Genomic DNA, 17,651 nt, shown 5'->3' on the forward strand with positions numbered 1-17,651 from the left:
GGGAGGGGAGGGGCTGGCGAGTGGGGGCCTAGACCCTGGGAGGCCAGGGGACGGCGAGCAGGGCCGGTGGAGCAGAGGGTGCAGAAGCAAGGGCATCAAGTGAGTACTGCAGCTGAGAGGGCTGGGGACGGGGAGGAGAGCAGAGGACCTGGGTTGAGAGCACAGGGCAGGGTCACCCAGGGCGCGTGCAACGCAGGGCGTTCTGGGCTGTGGATGGTGGCTGTGAGCTGCCACTAATTTAGGATGGGGGAGGGTGCTGCTCAGGACCGCGCTGGGCGTGGGCTGGGATCATGGCACGGACACTGACTGAGCTTTGGGAGCAAACCACAGAGAGAGAGAGAGAATGAGGCACCCTCCTTGGGACCCCTCCGGTGGAGATTCTGCCCTGGGGCTCCTAGGTTTGTGGCAGTTGGGGTGGAATTGGTCCAGGGCCAGGAGAAGACCGAAAGGATGCCCAGGTAATCAGAGGTCTGTATCCTGCCATCTGGGAGGGGATGGGGGTGGGGGGGTTGAGTGGGCAAGTTCCAGCACTGAGCACACGACAGGGGTGTGTGTGCACAGGCGCGTGTACCTCTCTGAGTGAGCCTTAATCCACGTCAGTGTTTCTCCATCTTTTTTTTAACATCTCACTAAGGAAACCTTTCAGACTTGCTTTTCCTAAACCCACTTCCTCCATGAAATCTTAAGATAATGGATGGACTGTGTTTATGTACCACACAGCCCTTTAGAGAGCCACAAACCATCATAATAACTCAGGCTTTTCCGGACCCCATCCCCAAGAACCAGTTTTCATCCTTATTCAGAATGCATGATCTACACGCTTGGTTCATGAGTCTGGGCCCGTGGCCCTCACCTGTGTCTACCCGCCGTACCTCCCTGCGGCAGGCACAAAGACGGCATCTGCCGTGTGTTCTTCGGCATGGGTCTGGGTGGGTCTGGCCACAGCCACATCTCCATGTGTGTGCTGGTCCGAGTGCCTTTGGGAGTGTGCAGTGTGCAGTGTGTGCCTGATGGCCATGCCTGTAGCTGTGCAGGGGTGTGGTGGGCAGGAGGGTGAGGTGTGTGTGGGTATCTGCTGCACGTGGGTCCCGGTGCCTGTTGGTGTGTGCAGGGTCCTGAGCAGTGCTGTTGGGGTGAGCCGGCTCCTTCTGGTTTTGTCCAGATCTGTAACATTTCATGCCAGCATTTGCACGTGTCTGACTACATGCATCTGTCCGTGGGAAGACAGTGTCAGAGGCCAAAAAAGCAGCCACTTGGAAACTCTGGCTCCAACCCGAGGCGACCCATGGAGCAGCCGGGTGCCAGGGACTCACTAACCTCAGTCCCTGGTCCTTCCTGGCTCCACTCAGAGCCCGGCCAGGCGTTCCCAGCTCTTCTCTCGACCCCACCTACCTCAGAAGCCCCCCAGGACGAGGCGCCCTCACCCTGAGGGAACAGGCCTCTTTTGTAACCGGGCTCTGGCCTCTGGAGGGTGAGGACACCAGGGGCCATCTGTGGGGCGGGAGAGGGCGGCAGGAATTCCCGCGGCATGTTGGGAATGCTGATGCTGTGAAACCCAGTCATTGATGGGGCTGGGTCCCTGCCTGCCACCCCCAGGTCTCAGCCATGGGACAAGTGCTCCCTTGCCCCATTCACACCCCTCGCCTCCCCCCACCCCAAGGCACTGCTGCTCCCCTTTGCTTCCCTGGAGTTCTCCATCATGGCTTGCCACGGGAGGTGACCACAGAGTAGCTTTGAGGCTGTGTGGGAGGGTCTCAAACATCCAGAGGCCATGGGCGACAGAGGCTGTGTGGGCAGCCTGGCAACGGCCACGACTCGTGCTGGATCCTGTGAACGGGGGTGGGGATGTTCGGGCCCCCACTTCCTTGCACCTGTCTGATTCTTGCTCCAGGTTGGCCGGCTGACAGCTGCAAGCGGGACCAGAAGGCATTCCCAACTCAGGGAGACGGAGGTGAGCGGGGAGGGTTCCAACTTCCCTTCCTCCTGGCTTTTCCTGCTTCCTCTTGTTCATCCAAACTTGGCTCTATCCTTACTTTCTGGAGATCCCCAAGGGCATAATGGTGATAAAGATAATTATTAGCACGTCACTAACCATGTAGATATCTTCACCGGCTCAATGGACGTGAATCTGAATAGTGAAGGACAGGGAAGCCCAGCATGCTGCAGTCCATTGGGTTGCAAAGAGTTGGACGTGACTGAGCAACTGAATAACAACAAACCCGTGGAGAGTCAGGACAGTTTGGTGGTGAAGTCTACAACCCTGGACAGGCAGACAGGGCTTGAATCCTAGCTCTGCTGCTTGCTGGCTGTGTGACCTTGGGCAAGTTACTCAATCTTGCTGGAGCTCAGCTACAAAAACAGGATAATAATTGCACCTACCTCAAATGAATTTGTATAGTAGAGTACCTCGGGTGGTACATGGTTGATGCCATAGATGTGTCTGTGATCATAAATACTAACAGCAGCAGCAGCTATCATCTGAACGGGCTGCTTCCCAAAATCTTACCAGAAGTCTTACTTTTCACTTCTCTGGGCCTTCAACACTCTCCTCTCCCCTCTCCAGCTCTGCTCACTTGCTGTACAAAATGATATTCCTCACGGCACTGTCTCTATTTTGGATTATGATTTCAGGTAATAATGCATGGGGATCTGGAGGTTTGTGGGTCCTGGCCCCTGAGCAGGCTGGGGTCCCTGGACCCCTCAGGTGGTGGGAGGTGATGGGAGTGGGGGTTGGGGGCACCTGGGCAGAATGTGTCTCTCAGCCTCGGCGGTCCTGCTCACCCACAGCCTCTCGTGGGGGTCAGTGGGGCGCCTGGATGCCATCGTCCATCTCGGCCTTTGAGGGCACGTGCGTCTCCATCCCCTGCCGCTTCAGCTTCCCTGATGAGCTGCGGCCGGCCGTCGTGCATGGCGTTTGGTACTTCAATAGCCCCTATCCGAAAAACTACCCTCCGGTGGTCTTCAAGTCACGCACGCAGGTGGTGCACGAGAGCTTCCAGGGACGCAGCCGCCTCCTGGGGGACCTGGGCCTGCGCAACTGCACCCTCCTGCTCAGCAACCTAAGCCCCGAGCTGGGCGGCAAATACTACTTTCGAGGGGACCTGGGGGGCTACAACCAGTACACCTTCTCCGAGCACAGCGTCCTGGACATCATCAGTGAGTCTCGGGGGGCTGTGCCGGGGGCGGGGACCATGGGAAACAGGAAGCCCTCCCAGTGCCCTTCTGGGAAGGTCTGGTCGGCAGAACCAAGGACTTGCTGGTTTGGCTGGAGGGAGGGGTGCCAAGCCTCTGGCCCACATGACCAGGCAGATGACAGAAAGGGGCAAAGCAGGGCCCCAAGTTGTATTGTCCTCCTCAGAGGAAAGCAGTGGCTCTTACTCTTCAGAGACACCCGGGAGAAAGACAGTGGGGCTTGGGGATTGCGGTAAGGCCTCTGCATCCCTGTATTAGCTGGGCTACTGTAGGCAGTTTGCTGAAATTCTCTGGGCCTTGTTATCCTCTTCTGCAAAATGGGGATAAGAACAGCATTTAAAGTTCAATAAGGGAATAGTTGTCAAGTGCTAAAAACAGTGCCTGGCACATGGAGCCTGGCTCGAGCTAAATGGGGTAGCATGAGTATGCAGGGCCATAGATCTCAGGCAGTCTGAGTTTTTGTTGTTTTGTTTTGTTTTGTGCCATGCCAAGTGGCATGGGGGATCCTAGTTCCCTGACTAGGGATAGAACCCGTATCCCCTGCAGTGGAAGCTTGGAGTCCTAACCACTGAATGGCCAGGAAATTCTCTGAATTTTCAAGGGAAACCAGAACTGTGTGTTTTCAGCATAGGCTGCTACTTCAGATTTTTTTTTTTTTTTTTTTTATGTCTTAAGTTTACGCCAAATAAAATGCAGCTCTGGGCCAGTTTGGGCAGAGTAGGGTCCACTGCCTCATTTCTGAGAGGCCCTGAGAGGCATGGAATCCTTAGATTCAGGTTCCCCATCAGCTCTGAGACCATGTGAGGAGCCAGATTATAGCCCTGATGCAGAAAGAGACCCCGCCCCCAACTCCAAACTGCCACAGACAGACAGACACAGCTCCAGGACACACCACACACACGCGCGCGCACACATGTGGAAGGTAAAGCAAAGCAAACATGAGAAGGAGAAAAGTTTCTTGAGGAATATAATATATTGTCTGGGGCACAGAGCTTCCCAGGTTGCAAAGTTGGTAAAGAATCTGCTTGTCAATGAAGGAAGATGCAAGAGATTCAGGTTCCATCCCTGGGTTGGGAAGATTTCCTGGGGGAGGAGATGGCAACCCACTCCTGTATTGTTGCCTGGAAAATTCCATGGACAGAGGAGCCTAGTCGGCTACATAGTCCATGGACTTGCAAAGAGTTGAAAGTGACTGAGCATGCACACATAGGGCACAGATGATGAAGCAAGAGCAACAGGGTTTGAAGCTCAGTTTTATCTGGTACCAGCTGTGGCCTCAGCTTCCTCATCCGTAAAATGAGCAAAATAACATTACTCACCCTCTAGTTTCAGCATGGCTGGAAGGACTGGCAAGTTAAACACCAGTGAAGTACTCAGAACCCTATATTGTTGTTTCCATTATTATTACATCCCTCGTTGGATCTGCGGAGGGCTTCTGGGTTAACCGTACCCAGGAGAAGAGCCGGTTGTGGGGAACTCTGCATCCAAGGGCGGGGAGGGAACCAGGCGCCAGGAATGGAGTCCGACAGCTGCCTGCGGGTGAGGGATGGCTGGTGGGCGATGCTGCTTCCTCACCCTCCATCTCCCGGGCTCATGTAGACACCCCCAACATCGTGGTCCCCCCGGAAGTGATGGCTGGCACAGAAGTGGAGGTCAGCTGCATGGTGCCTGACAACTGCCCGGAGCTGCACCCAGAGCTGAGCTGGCTGGGCCACGAGGGGCTCGGTGAGCCGACTGTGCTGGGGCGGCTGCGCGAGGAGGAGGGTACCTGGGTGCAGGTGTCGCTGCTGCACTTTGTGCCCACCAGGGAGACCAACGGCCACCGGCTGGGCTGCCAGGCCTCGTTCCCCAACACTACCCTGCAGTTCGAGGGCTACGCCAGCCTGGACATCAAGTGTGAGCCTGGGTGCGGGCCAGGGGCGGGGCGAAGCGGGGCAGGGTCAGGGTCAGGGAGGGGGCGGGGTCAGGGCCGGGGGCGGGAAATGCGCGAGCGCACCCTGAAGTCCTGTGTCCTCCCACCGCACCGCAGACCCCCCGGTGATCGTGGAGATAAACTCCACGGTGGAGGCCATCGAGGGCTCCCACGTCAGCCTGTTCTGCGGGGCCGACAGCAACCCGCCGCCGTTGCTGACCTGGATGCGGGATGGCACGGTGCTCCGCGAGGCCGTGGCCGAGAGCCTGTCCCTGGAGGTGGACGAAGTGACCCCTGCTGAAGACGGCGTCTACCTCTGCCTGGCTGAGAACACCTACGGCCAGGACAACCGCACCGTAGAGCTCAGCGTCATGTGTGAGTCGCCGCCCTGTGCGCCCCACACACAGGGCACTGGGGAACCAACCTCGCCCAGGGCAGAGCTGGGGGGCGGGGGCTGAGGGTAGCGATGGCGGTCAGGTCCATGCCTGCAGTTGAGATGAAGATGGAGAGGAAGTTTCAGGTTAAAGAGTTCTTTCATTCTTGAACACCTACTGGGCATCTATCTCCTGGCTAGGAGGACATGGAGATAGGAAGAGAGAATCAGAGTTGGTCTCTGCGCACCCAGGAAAGCCTGTTAAATTCAGTTTCCTGGGGGGTAGAGCTGGGCTTGGCCCCAGGAATGTGCATTTTATTATTATTTTTTAAAATGTCTGTTTATTTGGCTGTATCATGCGGGCCTAAAATCTCAGGGGCTTCCCAGACGGCTCAATCATAAGAAATCTGCCCACCAATGCAGGAGACATAGGTTTGATCCCTAAGTTGGGAAGATTCCCTGAAGAAGGAAATGGCAACCCACTCCAGTTCCTTCTGGGAGAATCCCACAGACAGAGGAGCCTGGTAGGCTACAGTCCATGGGGTCACAAAGAGTCGGACACGACTGAACAAACACAGGTGGGATCTTAGTTCCACAACCAGGGGTCAAACCCATGTCCTTTGCATTGCAAGGTGGATTCTTAACCAGCAGGGAAGCCCTGAAATCTGCATTTTAAAATGAGCCCTATTACAGTTCCAATGGGAGGGCTGAGGGGAACCCAAGCCTGATCCAGCCCCTGTGGGCACCCTGGAACATTATGGGGCTTCAGGAGGAGGGGACGGGTCAAACAGGATTCTTGGCTGGGAGCCAAGGAGAGGTCATTCATTCATTCATTCGCTCACAAATATTTATTGAGGCAAAGTGCCCAGGACTGGGGATAATAAAAATGGCAGCGCCAGGCAGCGTTTGATTTCCTCAGCAGTTTCTGAGTGCCCTATGCAAATGGTCCTTCCCTAGACATCCCCACAGCTGGCTGCCTCCTCCCGGGCCGCTTCTAGTCTGGAGGGAGCCTTCCCTCCGCATCCTAGTTAAAGCCATAACTACCCTGACTTCCCATCCCACTTTTATTTTTCTCCAAAGAGCTCCTCCCCATCTTGCCAACTATACACTTGATTTCCTTATACAGCACCTGTCCACATGGACAGAGATCTTCATCTGCCTTGTTCAGGCTAAAGCAGCGGATGTCATAGTCTATTCTCAGTGACCCCCTATGAAATCGGGAATATTTTTAAGTCTAGTTTCCGGATTTAAAAAATGGGGCCCCGAAGGGTTAAGACATGGGTCCACACACAGCTGGGAAGGAGTACAGCCGGGACTCAGACACAAGCACCGTGTCTGCAGAATCTCTGTAAACGAGACAGCCAGGCCTGAGGTTACCCGGGCTGTCCTGAGGTGGTATGTTCCAGTTGGGGTGTTGAGGGTCACATTTAGGGGTGAGAGCTGGCTGGCAGAAGAGGCCCCCCTGGCTTCTGACCACTGGCCCCCTGTCCTGCCCCCTAGATGCACCCTGGAAGCCGATGGTGAACGGGACAGTGGTGGCCGTGGAGGGCGAGACAGTCTCCATCTTGTGCTCCACACAGAGCAACCCGGATCCTATTCTCACCATCTTCAAGGAGAAGCAGATTCTGGCCACGGTTATCTATGAGAGTGAGCTGCAGCTGGAGCTGCCAGCCGTCACCCCTGAGGACGACGGAGAGTACTGGTGTGTGGCCGAGAACCAGTACGGCCAGAGGGCCACCGCCTTCAACCTGTCTGTGGAGTGTGAGTACCCCCTCCTTGACCCTCTTCCCCTGATGAAAGCAGGTGGGCTTGATTCCTGCCCACCCACCCCTGTGGTGGAGCTCAATGGGGGACACTCAGCATCCCAACCAAGGGTCAGCTTTGCTCCAGCAGATGGGGGTGGGGAAGCTAAATCCACAGCAAGAAAAGGCCCACCTAAGGGACTTTCCTGGCAATCCAGTGGTTAAGACTCCACACTTCCAATGCAGGGGCATGGGTTCAATCCCTGGTTGGGGAACTAAAATCTCACATGCCATGCAGGTTGGCCAAAAAAAAAAAAAAAGTCCCACCTGAGAATATAATATTCCCACATCCTGGGATGGGCTTTTGACCAAGGATATTTCTGAATCCTGTGGCCACTGCTTCTCTGAAGTGTAGAAGTGTTAGTCCCTCAGTCATGTCCAACTCTGCGACCCCATGGACTGTAGTCCACCAGGCTCCTCTGTCCGTGGGATTTCCCAGGCAAGAATACCAGAGTGGGTTTCCATTCCCTTCTCCAGGGGATTTTCCTGACTCAGTGATCAAACTCGGGTCTCCCACACTGCAGGCAGATTCTTTACAGTCTGAGCCACCAGGGAAGCACACATGCGTTAACTAAAACAAAAACCGCAACCTCTAACCCTGTGGAGCATCGCTAGGAGTCAGGCACTGCTGGAAGCTCTTGACAGGAACCTACTCTTTCACCTCTTTGACATCCCAGTGAGGGAGATTCTCTTACTGTCCCCAGTTTCCAGAGAAGGAAACTGAGGCCCTTAGGGGTTATGTCACTCACCCCAGGTCACCCAGGCAGAACTGAGATTCAGATGCAGGAGTCTGGTTCCACTCTTCTGTAATGCCCAAAGCTGACCTCATCCTGTGTTATGACATCAGAATACATTGGTCAAGCTGTTGTTATGTGCACGAGCTGTGTGGCTCAGTGGGAGGTGGGGGATAGGACCGAGAGGACGCCAAGCATGTTAACAGATATAGCACAGCCAGAGAGATGAGACGGGTGCAGATAAAAAGCTAACTGTCTCGGGAATGGAGCTCATTGTTCCACTGCCAACCAGTCCCCTTCGTGACCTCCCTTCTCTGGACAGCACTGGCAACACCCCGCTCCCACCCCAGCCATCATTCAGGTCATAGCTCCGAAGTCATGGTTTCCACTTCCCCTCCTCCAGCACCTCCTTCTGGAATGTCGCCTCCATATTTCCATTCTCTCTGCTTCCTCCCCAACCCCAGCCTGGCCTCTGGCACTTGTCTCCAAAGTCACCACTTCCAGACTTACTTATTCCACCTGCTGTGGTCCCCACCACACAAGTCTGTTAGAAGGTGTTGAGCACAGTCCATACTCAACAGTCTGCAAGTGGCCACAGTCAATTGTTGTTCAGTTGCTAAGTCGAGTCTGACCCTGCAACCCCATGGACGGCAGCACTTCAGGCTTCCCTGTCCTTCACTAACTCCTGGAGTTTGCTCAAGCTCAAGTCCATTCAGTCAAAGACGCCATCCAACCATCTCATCCTCTGTTGCCCCCTTCTTCTCCTGCCTTCCATCTTTCCCAGCATCAGGGTCTTTTCCAATGAGTCAGCTCCTCACATCAGGTGGCCAAAGTTGGAGCTTCAGCTTCAACATCAGTCCTTCCAGTGAATATTCAGGATTGATTTCCTTTAGGATTGAATGATTTGATCTCCTTGCAGTCCAAGGGACTCTCAAGAGTCTTCTCCAGCACCACATTTCCAAAGCATCAGTTCTTTGGTGCTCAGCCTCCTTTATGGTCCAACTCTCACATCCATACATGACTACTGGATAAACCATTGCTTTGACTATGGCTTTGTCAGCAAAGTGGAGACAGATTATTCCACGGCAATGTGATGGCCATCACTGCTCTGCTGACCTTTTGTCTTGGGGACATCTTTCCTCCCAGTTTGCTCCCTCCCAGCATCAATATGTGATATGTGTATGGGTTGTGTATACTCTGCCTTCTTCATACATGCCCCTCCTTCTTCCTCTTGGTCTTCCCCATTATATCTACTTCCTTAATCAGAGCTTCTTAGGTGTAAGAGCCAGAGAACCCCTTGAGAACCTGATGGAAGCCCCTGAATGTACACACAACTCCACTTCATGTACATTTTCAGTCACAGACCATCCTGTCCCGTGGACTGTAGCCCATCAGGTTCATCTGTCCATGGAATTCTCCAGACAAGAATACTGGAGTGGGCTACCATTTCCTTCTCCAGGGGATCTTCCCAACAAGGTTTGAACCCTGGTCTCCTGCATTTCAGGCAGATTCTCTACCACCTGAGCCACCAGAGAAGCACAATAAGAGTGGCAGCAGCAAACAATGCTGAAGGGCCTACCCTGAGCCAGGACTTCATCCCCAGCACGTGTTATTGTGGTGGCCTCTTTCTTTTCTTTTAATGTTTTTTTTTTTATTGTTGTAAAAGTCACATAATATAAAACACACTATCTTAACCACATTTAACTGTACAGCTCAGTGGCACTAAGTACATCCATACTGTTGTGCAACTCTCACCATCACCCATCTCCCCAATTTTTCACCTTCCTAAACTGAAGCTCTGTCCCCATTAAACACTAAGTCCCCATCCCCCTCCCTGGTCACCTCTTGAAGCAGCTGCATATTGTCATCATCTCCCTTCACTGAGGAGAAACGGAAGGACAGAATTCCCCAAGGCCATGCAGTTGGGAGGCTGGCCAGTATCAAGATTCTTCTGGACCCTGTCTGTCCAGTTCGTAAACCTCTGGCTGTTTCAGTTCCCCTGAAGTCCCTGGAACCCAAGGACTCAAGGCCTTCAATGTGCCAGAGGGGACAAGCAGCTGTGCCCCCAACCCCCACTCCTGCTGAGCCCGTCGCTGGGCTCCGAGGTCTGGGTCACAGTGCTTGCACTCTGGGAGTCCAGCCCCAGGTTGCTGGGCAGAGCTATCCCTCAGTCCCCTCTCTGTCCCCAAAGTCTGTGTCTCCTAGTACTGGGGCTTCCATGCTCGCTGACAACGGTGGGTGCTCCTGAGGAGGGGGTCTCAGCAGGGGACCTGCAGGGCGCTCACCCTCACTGAGATCTTGTGACGAGCAGGTCCAAGCCCTTTGCACATATTGACCTGTTTCGTTCTCACAACAATGTGACTGGGGGTAGGGATCGCTTGTCACCCCAGTTTGATATGAAGAAGTGGAAGTGTTACTGGTGTCTAGCTCCTGACTGAACTGAATGGACTTGGGTCTGCATCCAAGCTCTGTTTCCGTCTTGCTGTGTGATCCCAGACGAGTGACTTCACCTTTGCTGAGCTCTGATTCTCTTCTCTGAAAAATGGGTGTGACAGTATATTACACTAAGGAGCCCACGTGCCCTGTAAGTCTTAGACACCCTCTTAATTTCCCACTCATCTCCCTGAACTCCTGGCTGGATGGATATCCGCTGCCTTCCTGCTGCCAAGGCATTGCTCACATGCGCCCTCTGCTGGAATAGTTCTATGTACATGCGTGCGTGTTCAGTCGCTTTGCTGCTGCAGCAAAGTCACTTCAGTCGTGTCCGACTCTGTGCGACCCCATAGACGGCAGCCCACCAGGCTCCCCGGTCCCTGGGATTCTCCAGGCAAGAATACTGGAGTGAGTTGCCATTTCCTTCTCCAATGCATGGAAGTGAAAAGTGAAAGTGAAGTCGCTCAGTCGTGCCCGGCTCAGTCGCTTTATCTAATCCTAAATCCCTAGATGGGATGTTAAGCTTTCTTTTCAACACACTCGTACTCCCACTTCAGAGTGTATTCTCCGTAGCCCCTGGCAAGTCAAGCACCCATTACCCCTGTTTGCACAGAAGAGAAGTCCATCTTGTAGGTCCAGGAAGCTGAGTGGCCTGGTTCGGGCCACCAGCCAGTAGATGGCAGAGCTGGAATTCAAGCCAAAGCTGTCTCACGCCCCGAACCTCCCATCTTTTGCGGGACCTGGGGTTTGTCTAGTATCAGTCAGGGTTTCACAGGTCTCGGGGCTGCCGGCAACTCTGCAAAGATGCTGAGCACACTGCAGGGTGTCAGCATTCCCGCAGCCCCGTCACAGCTGTACTAGTGGTACAGTCTAGAATGAAAAGGTTTTTACTTTTTAAAATAATCACTGTCAGTTCAGGTTGGTCATTACTAATTTACTCTGTGGTGTGTTAATTCGTTAATACTATAGTAAGCATCGGGCTTCCCTGGTGGCTAAGTGGTAAAGAATCCCCTTGCTAATGCAGGAGACGTAGGTTCAGTCCCTGGGTTGGAAAGATCCCCTGGAGAAGGAAGTGGCAACCCACTACAATATTCTTGCCTTGGAAATCCCATGGAGGGAGGAGACAGGCAGGCAGGCTATAGTCCATGGGGTCCCAAAAGATTTGGACGTGACTTAATAACTAAACAACAACATAGCAAGCATATACATGTCTACCTAAGCAGAATTTGGACTATTTAACTTTTGATTTACTAGACTTAGAGATATGTACCCATTCCAAATGGAATGATCCCTATTGCAAATACCCAAGTCTCATGGCTCCCTGCCCCATCACTGTTACCTGCATATTCTTTTTGGATGGAAATTGAAGGTCAGACTAGAGTGAGCAGAGGTGAGTGCCAAACTCTCAGAAGGAAAGAGAACATAGATTAAACAGCAACATTCAATGTTCTATTATAATTTCATATTGGGAAATGAAAGGGGAAAAACCATCCCGGTATCACTTCTTTTTTTTTTTTTAATTTAAATTTATCCAGTATCACTTTTGTAATTCAAATGGCAGCAAAGGTCAACAAAATTATCTTGAGTGGAGGGTGGTGTCTGGTGTGTCCTATGAGGGAGGGAGGGTCAGGACGCAGGGTCTCTGGGGAGTGAGTGGGGGCATCTGCAGGATGGCCAGGAGGCGGAGCTGGCTGAACTCAGTCGCTCATCCCATGAGTCTTCCCAGAGCTCCTGCCAGGTGAAAGGGATGTTCTGGAAACCTTCCTGTGGTTAAGACTCTGAGCTTCCACTGCAAGGGGCATGGGTTTGATACCTGGTCAGGGGATTAAGATCCCGCATGCTTCTCAGTGTAGCAACAAGAGAAAAAAGAAAAGGATATTCTAACAGTGGGGACAGAGTGGAGACAGAGCAAGTACTTGTCTGGATGGAAATAAGAGAGCAGTCACATCGGTATGTAACCCCAGTAGACGTAAGTGCTGAGGAGCAAACCCGAGTGAATGGTTAGTGCAGCGAGGTGCCGCTTACATGGTGTGGTCAGAGAAAGAGCGTGGTCTGCACAGAAGCTGCCTGGAGTGAGGGTGTGAGCACTGCAGGTGTCAGGGAAGTGCTCAAGGCTGAGGGAGAAACGGAAGACTCTGGGTGTGGGAAAAAGTTCCACGAGTATGAGAAACAGCAAGGAGGCTGGTGTGGCCAGAAGAGAGTGAGCCAGAGTGAAAGCAGAAGATCTGAGTGTGGCCAAGTCCTGCAGGGCCTTGCAGACCAAGGCAAAGTATTGGGGTTTTATTCTAAGTCACACAGGAAGCAGTTGGAGGGGGTGAGTTTAAGCAGGGAGTGCCGTGATCTGATTTATTTATTTATATTATAATGATCACTTTTAAAGATTTTATTTCAGGTTTTTTTTTGTTTAAATTGTATTTATTTTTGGTTGTGCTGGGCTTCCGTTGCTGCATGGGCTTTTCTCTAGTTGCGGTGCCTGGGCTTCTCATGGAGGTGGCTTCTCCTGTTGCAGGACCACAGACCCTAGGGCGCACAGGCTTCAGTAGCTACAGCATGTGAGCTTTGTAGTTGCAGGTCTGGGCTCTAGAGAACACAGTAGTTGTGGAGCACAGGCTTAGTTGCTCCGTGGCATGCGGGATCTTCCCGGGTGAGGGATCGAACCCGTGTTTCCTGCGTTGGCAGGTGGATTCTTTACCACTGAGCCACCAGGGAAGCCCCTCATGTTTTTAAAATATATATTTATTTATTTGGCTGGGCCAGGTCTTAGTTGCAACACTCGAGATCTTCACTGCAGCATGTGAGATGTTTTCGTTGCAGCACATGGGATCTAGCTCCTAACCAGGGATTGAACCTGGCCCCCTGCATTGTGAGTGCAGGGTCTTAGCCACTGGACCACCAGGGAAGTCTCTATGATCTGATTTATATTTTACAAAGTGAGCAGCATTGGAGAGGGCATTAGAGAGAGTGTGGGGCGTCCCTGGTGGTTCAGTGGTAAAGAATCTGCTGGCAATGCAGAAAATGCAGGAGACATAGGTTCAGTCCCTGGGTCGGGAAGATCCCCTGGAGGAGGGCATGGCTACCCACTCCAGGATTCTTGCCTGGAGAATCCCACGGACAGAGGAGCCTGGCGGGCTTCAGTCCACGGGGTCTCAAAGAGTCGGACGTGACTGAAATGGCTGAGTGAGCACACACAAGAGAGGGTGCAGGGGGCACAGCCAGCTCATCTCAGCCCAGAAGCCCCTAAGTCCCCATCTCCAGCCTACCAGGTCTTGGTCTTGCCCCCACAGTCGCTCCTGTGATCCTATTGGAGTCCCACTGTGCGGCAGCCCGTGACACAGTGCAGTGCCTCTGTGTGGTGAAAGCCAACCCAGAGCCCTCCGTGGCCTTCGAGCTGCCCTTGCGCAACGTGACGGTGAACGAGACAGAGCGCGAGTTCGTGTACTCAGAGCGCAGCGGCCTCCTGCTCACCAGCATCCTGACGCTGCGGGGGCAGGCCCAGGCCCCACCCCGGGTCATCTGCACCTCCCACAACCTCTACGGCACCAAGAGCCTGGAGCTGCCCTTCCAGGGAGCCCGTGAGTGATGTGGCCTGGGGCTGGGAGTCAGGGAACAGATGGGACCCCCGTTGGATCTAAGCTCCCCTCGCCCAGGCTGATTATTGGGCGCTGAGCAATGGTCCGGCTATGCTGTTGATCGAATGGTCAAGATGCGCTTTCCGGCCAGTTAGGAGAGGCTGCCCCAAGCTTGCTGACACTTCGCGGGCCCCTCCAACAGCTCAACTGACCAGTCAGTGCAAGGGTGTGCCTGCTGTGTAAACATGTTCACTCCCGCCCCTGCCCTAGCCCGTCTCCTAAGAACCCTGGTGTCCTCCTCCCACCAGCAGCCCTGAGGGCACCTGGGTCTTCTCTTTCCTCAGACCGCCTCATGTGGGCCAAGATCGGGCCTGTGGGAGCCGTGGTGGCCTTTGCCATCCTAATCGCCATCGTGTGCTACATCACCCAGACGCGCAGAAAGTGAGTGGGCTGAGCTGGACTGTAGTGGGGTGGAAGGGCGGGGGGTGGGTGCAGGAAGCCTCCAGGGGCAGGGCAGGGCAGGGCAGACCAGTTGGAGGCTGGGCGTGGGTAACAGAGGGCGGGTTCCGCTGTGAGAATTCAGCTGGGTGGAGGACAGTGGACTCCGGCTAACAGGAGCCGCCGTGGTCAGGTCACAGGTGTCGGTGCCTGGACGGGACCCTTCCCACCAGTCATCAGGGTGCCCCACATTCTCTGCTGTCTCCTCCTGCCCCTCCCTTGTGATGTGGAGAGCCAGTACCCTGGCTTGCGGGCACAGCATCAGCCACAGTGGGTTCCAGAAACTCCAACAACTACACATAATCTGTGGTATCAATAAACGCTCCCCAGTCCCAAGTCACACCCGCCTGCTGCTGTTTCTCTTCCTTGTGTCACACACCCATCAGCACTCCCGACAAGGAATTAATCTCCCCATTCTGCATCCTGGCAGCCAGGGGGTACAGGTGGCCCCAGAGAACCGAGAGGAGCCAGGCAGGGGTCCTGAAGGTGGCAGAGACTGGGGCCCAGGGGTGGCTTGTCTTCAGCTGTGAAGCAGGAGAGGGATGGGCTAGGATGGATGGGAAGAGGCTGCTCACCGAAGCGGCCGCCCACCCCATCTTAGAGATTGAGCCAAACTCCTAAGGTAGAGGGGATTGCAGACAGAGAGAGGAGTAGGGAACCCAAAAGTCACACTGGGGCTGACATGTCCTGCCCTGCAGAAAGAACGTGCCGGAAAGCCCCAGCTTCTCGGGGGGAGACAACCCCCCTGTCGTGTTCAGCAGCGACTTCCGCATCTCCGGGGCGCCGGAGAAATATGAGGTGAGGCCAGAGCCCCGTGGCGCCAAGCTGGCTGGAGATCCTGGGTGCCGGGGACACTGAGGGCCTGGGAGGGGCCTGGGAGGCCCTGGGTGGAGGGGGAGCTGGCCCCAAAGAAAGGGAGGAAAGGATCTGCTGAGCCTGGCTCGGCCCTGGGCTGGGACAGGGCGCTCAGGCTGAGGCTGCAAGCGGGGCTGTAGAGTTCGGGGCCCACGAGAAGCCCTGACCCTCCCTGCCTGGGTCTATGACTGCATTTCCTTCTCCAATAGTCCAGAGAGGTCTCTACCCTGGAATGAGCACCCCAGGAGGTAGGTTCCGGGGGCCTCAGTGTGCCCACCTCTGGGCCCGTGTTGGGCCTCGGGGTTGGCGGGCATGTGTGTGCGTCCCCGTCAGGCGTCCAGGTTGGTCCCCAGTTGAGTGTGGCCTTGCCCAGCAGCCCCTGGCCTTGTCTGTTCTGTCCCACTACTGCTCCCGTCTGTCTGTCTGTGGCCACTGTCCTGTGTGCGTGTGTGTCTGAAGGAGGGAGGTCAAGGATGGCAGGCGTGATGGGGAAGCTGAAGTTGCACCTGGAGGATGTCCCAGATTGAGGAGGGACCACACCAGACCCGAAGCTGCCGAGCCAGGCACTTACAACAACTGGGAAAAGTGGCTTCCCGACAGGTGGCTTCCATCTAGAAAGGCGTTATGGGTTGAATTGGGTGCCCCGCAAATTCCCAGGTTGATGAAGTTTTCTCGGAGACAATGAATTTGTGGGCAGCTTTCAGGCTTAGCAGCGAGGAGGTTGTTTTGTGTAGGGGGCACTGGTGCAGGCAGGGCTCCCAAGGGCAACCCAGGACCATGGGGTCGGCTGGGTGGGTGGTCCTTGAGGAAGGAGGCTCACACATGCTCTAGAGCCATGGGTGTGCCAGCAACCCAGCATCTGCAGCTGGGAAATGTGGGACAGGACCGCCTAATGGGTTGGCTCCCTTCATAGAGTGAGAGGCGCCTGGGATCAGAGAGGAGGCTGCTGGGTCTTCGGGGAGAACCCCCGGAGCTGGACCTGAGCTATTCTCACTCGGACCTGGGAAAACGACCCACCAAGGACAGCTATACCCTGACGGAGGAGCTAGCCGAGTATGCTGAAATCCGCGTCAAGTGAGGGAGCTGGGGGCACCCTGTGCGGTCACCCACCCCCTCCAAGACCCTCAGTGGCCCCCACTGGCTGTGGGCTCCCTTCCTCCCCAAAGTCGTGGGGGCTGGGGCAGGGAAGGGCTGGGGCAGGTGACGGAGAGCTCTGGGCCTGGCCTCCCTCTCCTTCCCAGCTGCCCCCACCCCCGCCAGCACCCCACCCCCACCTTGTGGCTTCCCTCTAACCTCCTTTAACCTCATCTGTCTGGAGGGGAGCTCTGTCTGTCCATGTTATTTATTGCTACCCCTTGCCTGGTCTCCTGCCCCCACACCTGGCCCCAGGACCTGTACGGAGGGATGTGAAATAAATGCCCTGAAACCAAATACCCACCTAGTTCCTGATGATTTCTGACCCATCCTTGGGAAGCCTGCCACTCACCTCCTTGCCCTCCCCCTGAGTCCTCTGGGATTCTAGCCTGGCACCCAGGCCAGCCATTCTTAAGTTGTTCCTGCTCTAATCTGGCAGCTGTGGGCTGGGTTTGGTCCACAGGAGGTCATGTTTGACTGCTGGGTGATTTCACCTAACAACCCTCATTCCTGCTTGTGCCACAGTCAGAGTAACCAATAGCCCAAGGCTCCCACTTCCGTACCACCGTGTCTCACTGACAGAGATGGCGGCTGCTTCTTCGGAAGGAGCCTGGCTCCCGATTTGCCACAGTGCCCACCATTCCCCGGTCCCCCACCCGGTTGGCTTCACTCACTGACTTTCCCCCCTGCCCCCTGTGGGTCCCAGGGGGACCCCGGGTCTCAGTGTTTCCTGAGCCTGTATCAGCTTGACTGCCATGCCTCACATTTATGCTGCATTCTGCAGCTTCAATCTTTCTTTTTAAGTGAAGTATTTATTTTGGTTGCTCCATGTCGTTTGTGAGATCTTAGTTTCCCCCACCAGGGATCAAATTCTAGCCCCAGAAGTGAAAGCCCTGCATCTTAACCACTGGACCACCAGGAAATTCTCAATCTTTCAAACCTCATTTGAATCAAGAAATATCCATCAGGCACCAGCTGTGTATTGAACCCCTTTAGGAAGCTCAGGCTATCCTGGGAAGGGAACCCCCACCTCTTGCAGGACAACCCTGTGAGAACTCTGGGGCTCCGAGAAGCCCTGTGATTTTTCCCAGGGTCCCAGAGCCAGGAAATGGTGTGGCCAGACCCTGGACTCAAGTCTTCTTGAAGTTA

General features: G+C 54.7%; 1 protein-coding gene across 3 annotated transcripts; it reads left to right on the forward strand.

The window, feature by feature from the left end:
• MAG (myelin associated glycoprotein) lies at positions 1-16,799 on the forward strand. 3 transcript variants are annotated; one of them, XM_061387990.1, is made up of 11 exons: positions 1-99; positions 1,892-1,951; positions 2,564-2,631; positions 2,788-3,156; positions 4,792-5,088; positions 5,222-5,479; positions 6,978-7,238; positions 13,731-14,018; positions 14,360-14,456; positions 15,212-15,311; positions 16,282-16,799. In XM_061387990.1, exons 3-11 carry the CDS (start codon positions 2,586-2,588, stop codon positions 16,444-16,446), a joined length of 1,881 nt encoding a protein of 626 aa, XP_061243974.1. In that variant the 5' UTR covers positions 1-99; positions 1,892-1,951; positions 2,564-2,585; the 3' UTR covers positions 16,447-16,799. The 3 variants fall into 3 exon arrangements, with proteins under 3 accessions (XP_061243974.1, XP_061243976.1, XP_061243975.1); XM_061387992.1 differs by lacking the exon at positions 1-99 and adding an exon at positions 125-468; XM_061387991.1 differs by lacking the exon at positions 1-99 and adding an exon at positions 125-458.
• The last annotated feature ends 852 nt before the right edge of the window (positions 16,800-17,651 follow it).

The sequence above is a fragment of the Bos javanicus genome, chromosome 18 (genome assembly GCF_032452875.1).
Source record: "Bos javanicus breed banteng chromosome 18, ARS-OSU_banteng_1.0, whole genome shotgun sequence".
Classification (NCBI taxonomy): domain Eukaryota; kingdom Metazoa; phylum Chordata; class Mammalia; order Artiodactyla; family Bovidae; genus Bos; species Bos javanicus.

Excerpts from the sequence above, each read along its gene's own strand:
- MAG (XM_061387990.1), top strand. The coding sequence starts at position 2,586 with ATGATATTCCTCACGGCACTGTCTCTATTTTGGATTATGATTTCAG. Across the intron at positions 3,157-4,791 it reads CAGCGTCCTGGACATCATCA|ACACCCCCAACATCGTGGTC; the intron begins GTGAGTCTCGGG and ends GGGCTCATGTAG. Across the intron at positions 5,480-6,977 it reads CGTAGAGCTCAGCGTCATGT|ATGCACCCTGGAAGCCGATG; the intron begins GTGAGTCGCCGC and ends CCTGCCCCCTAG.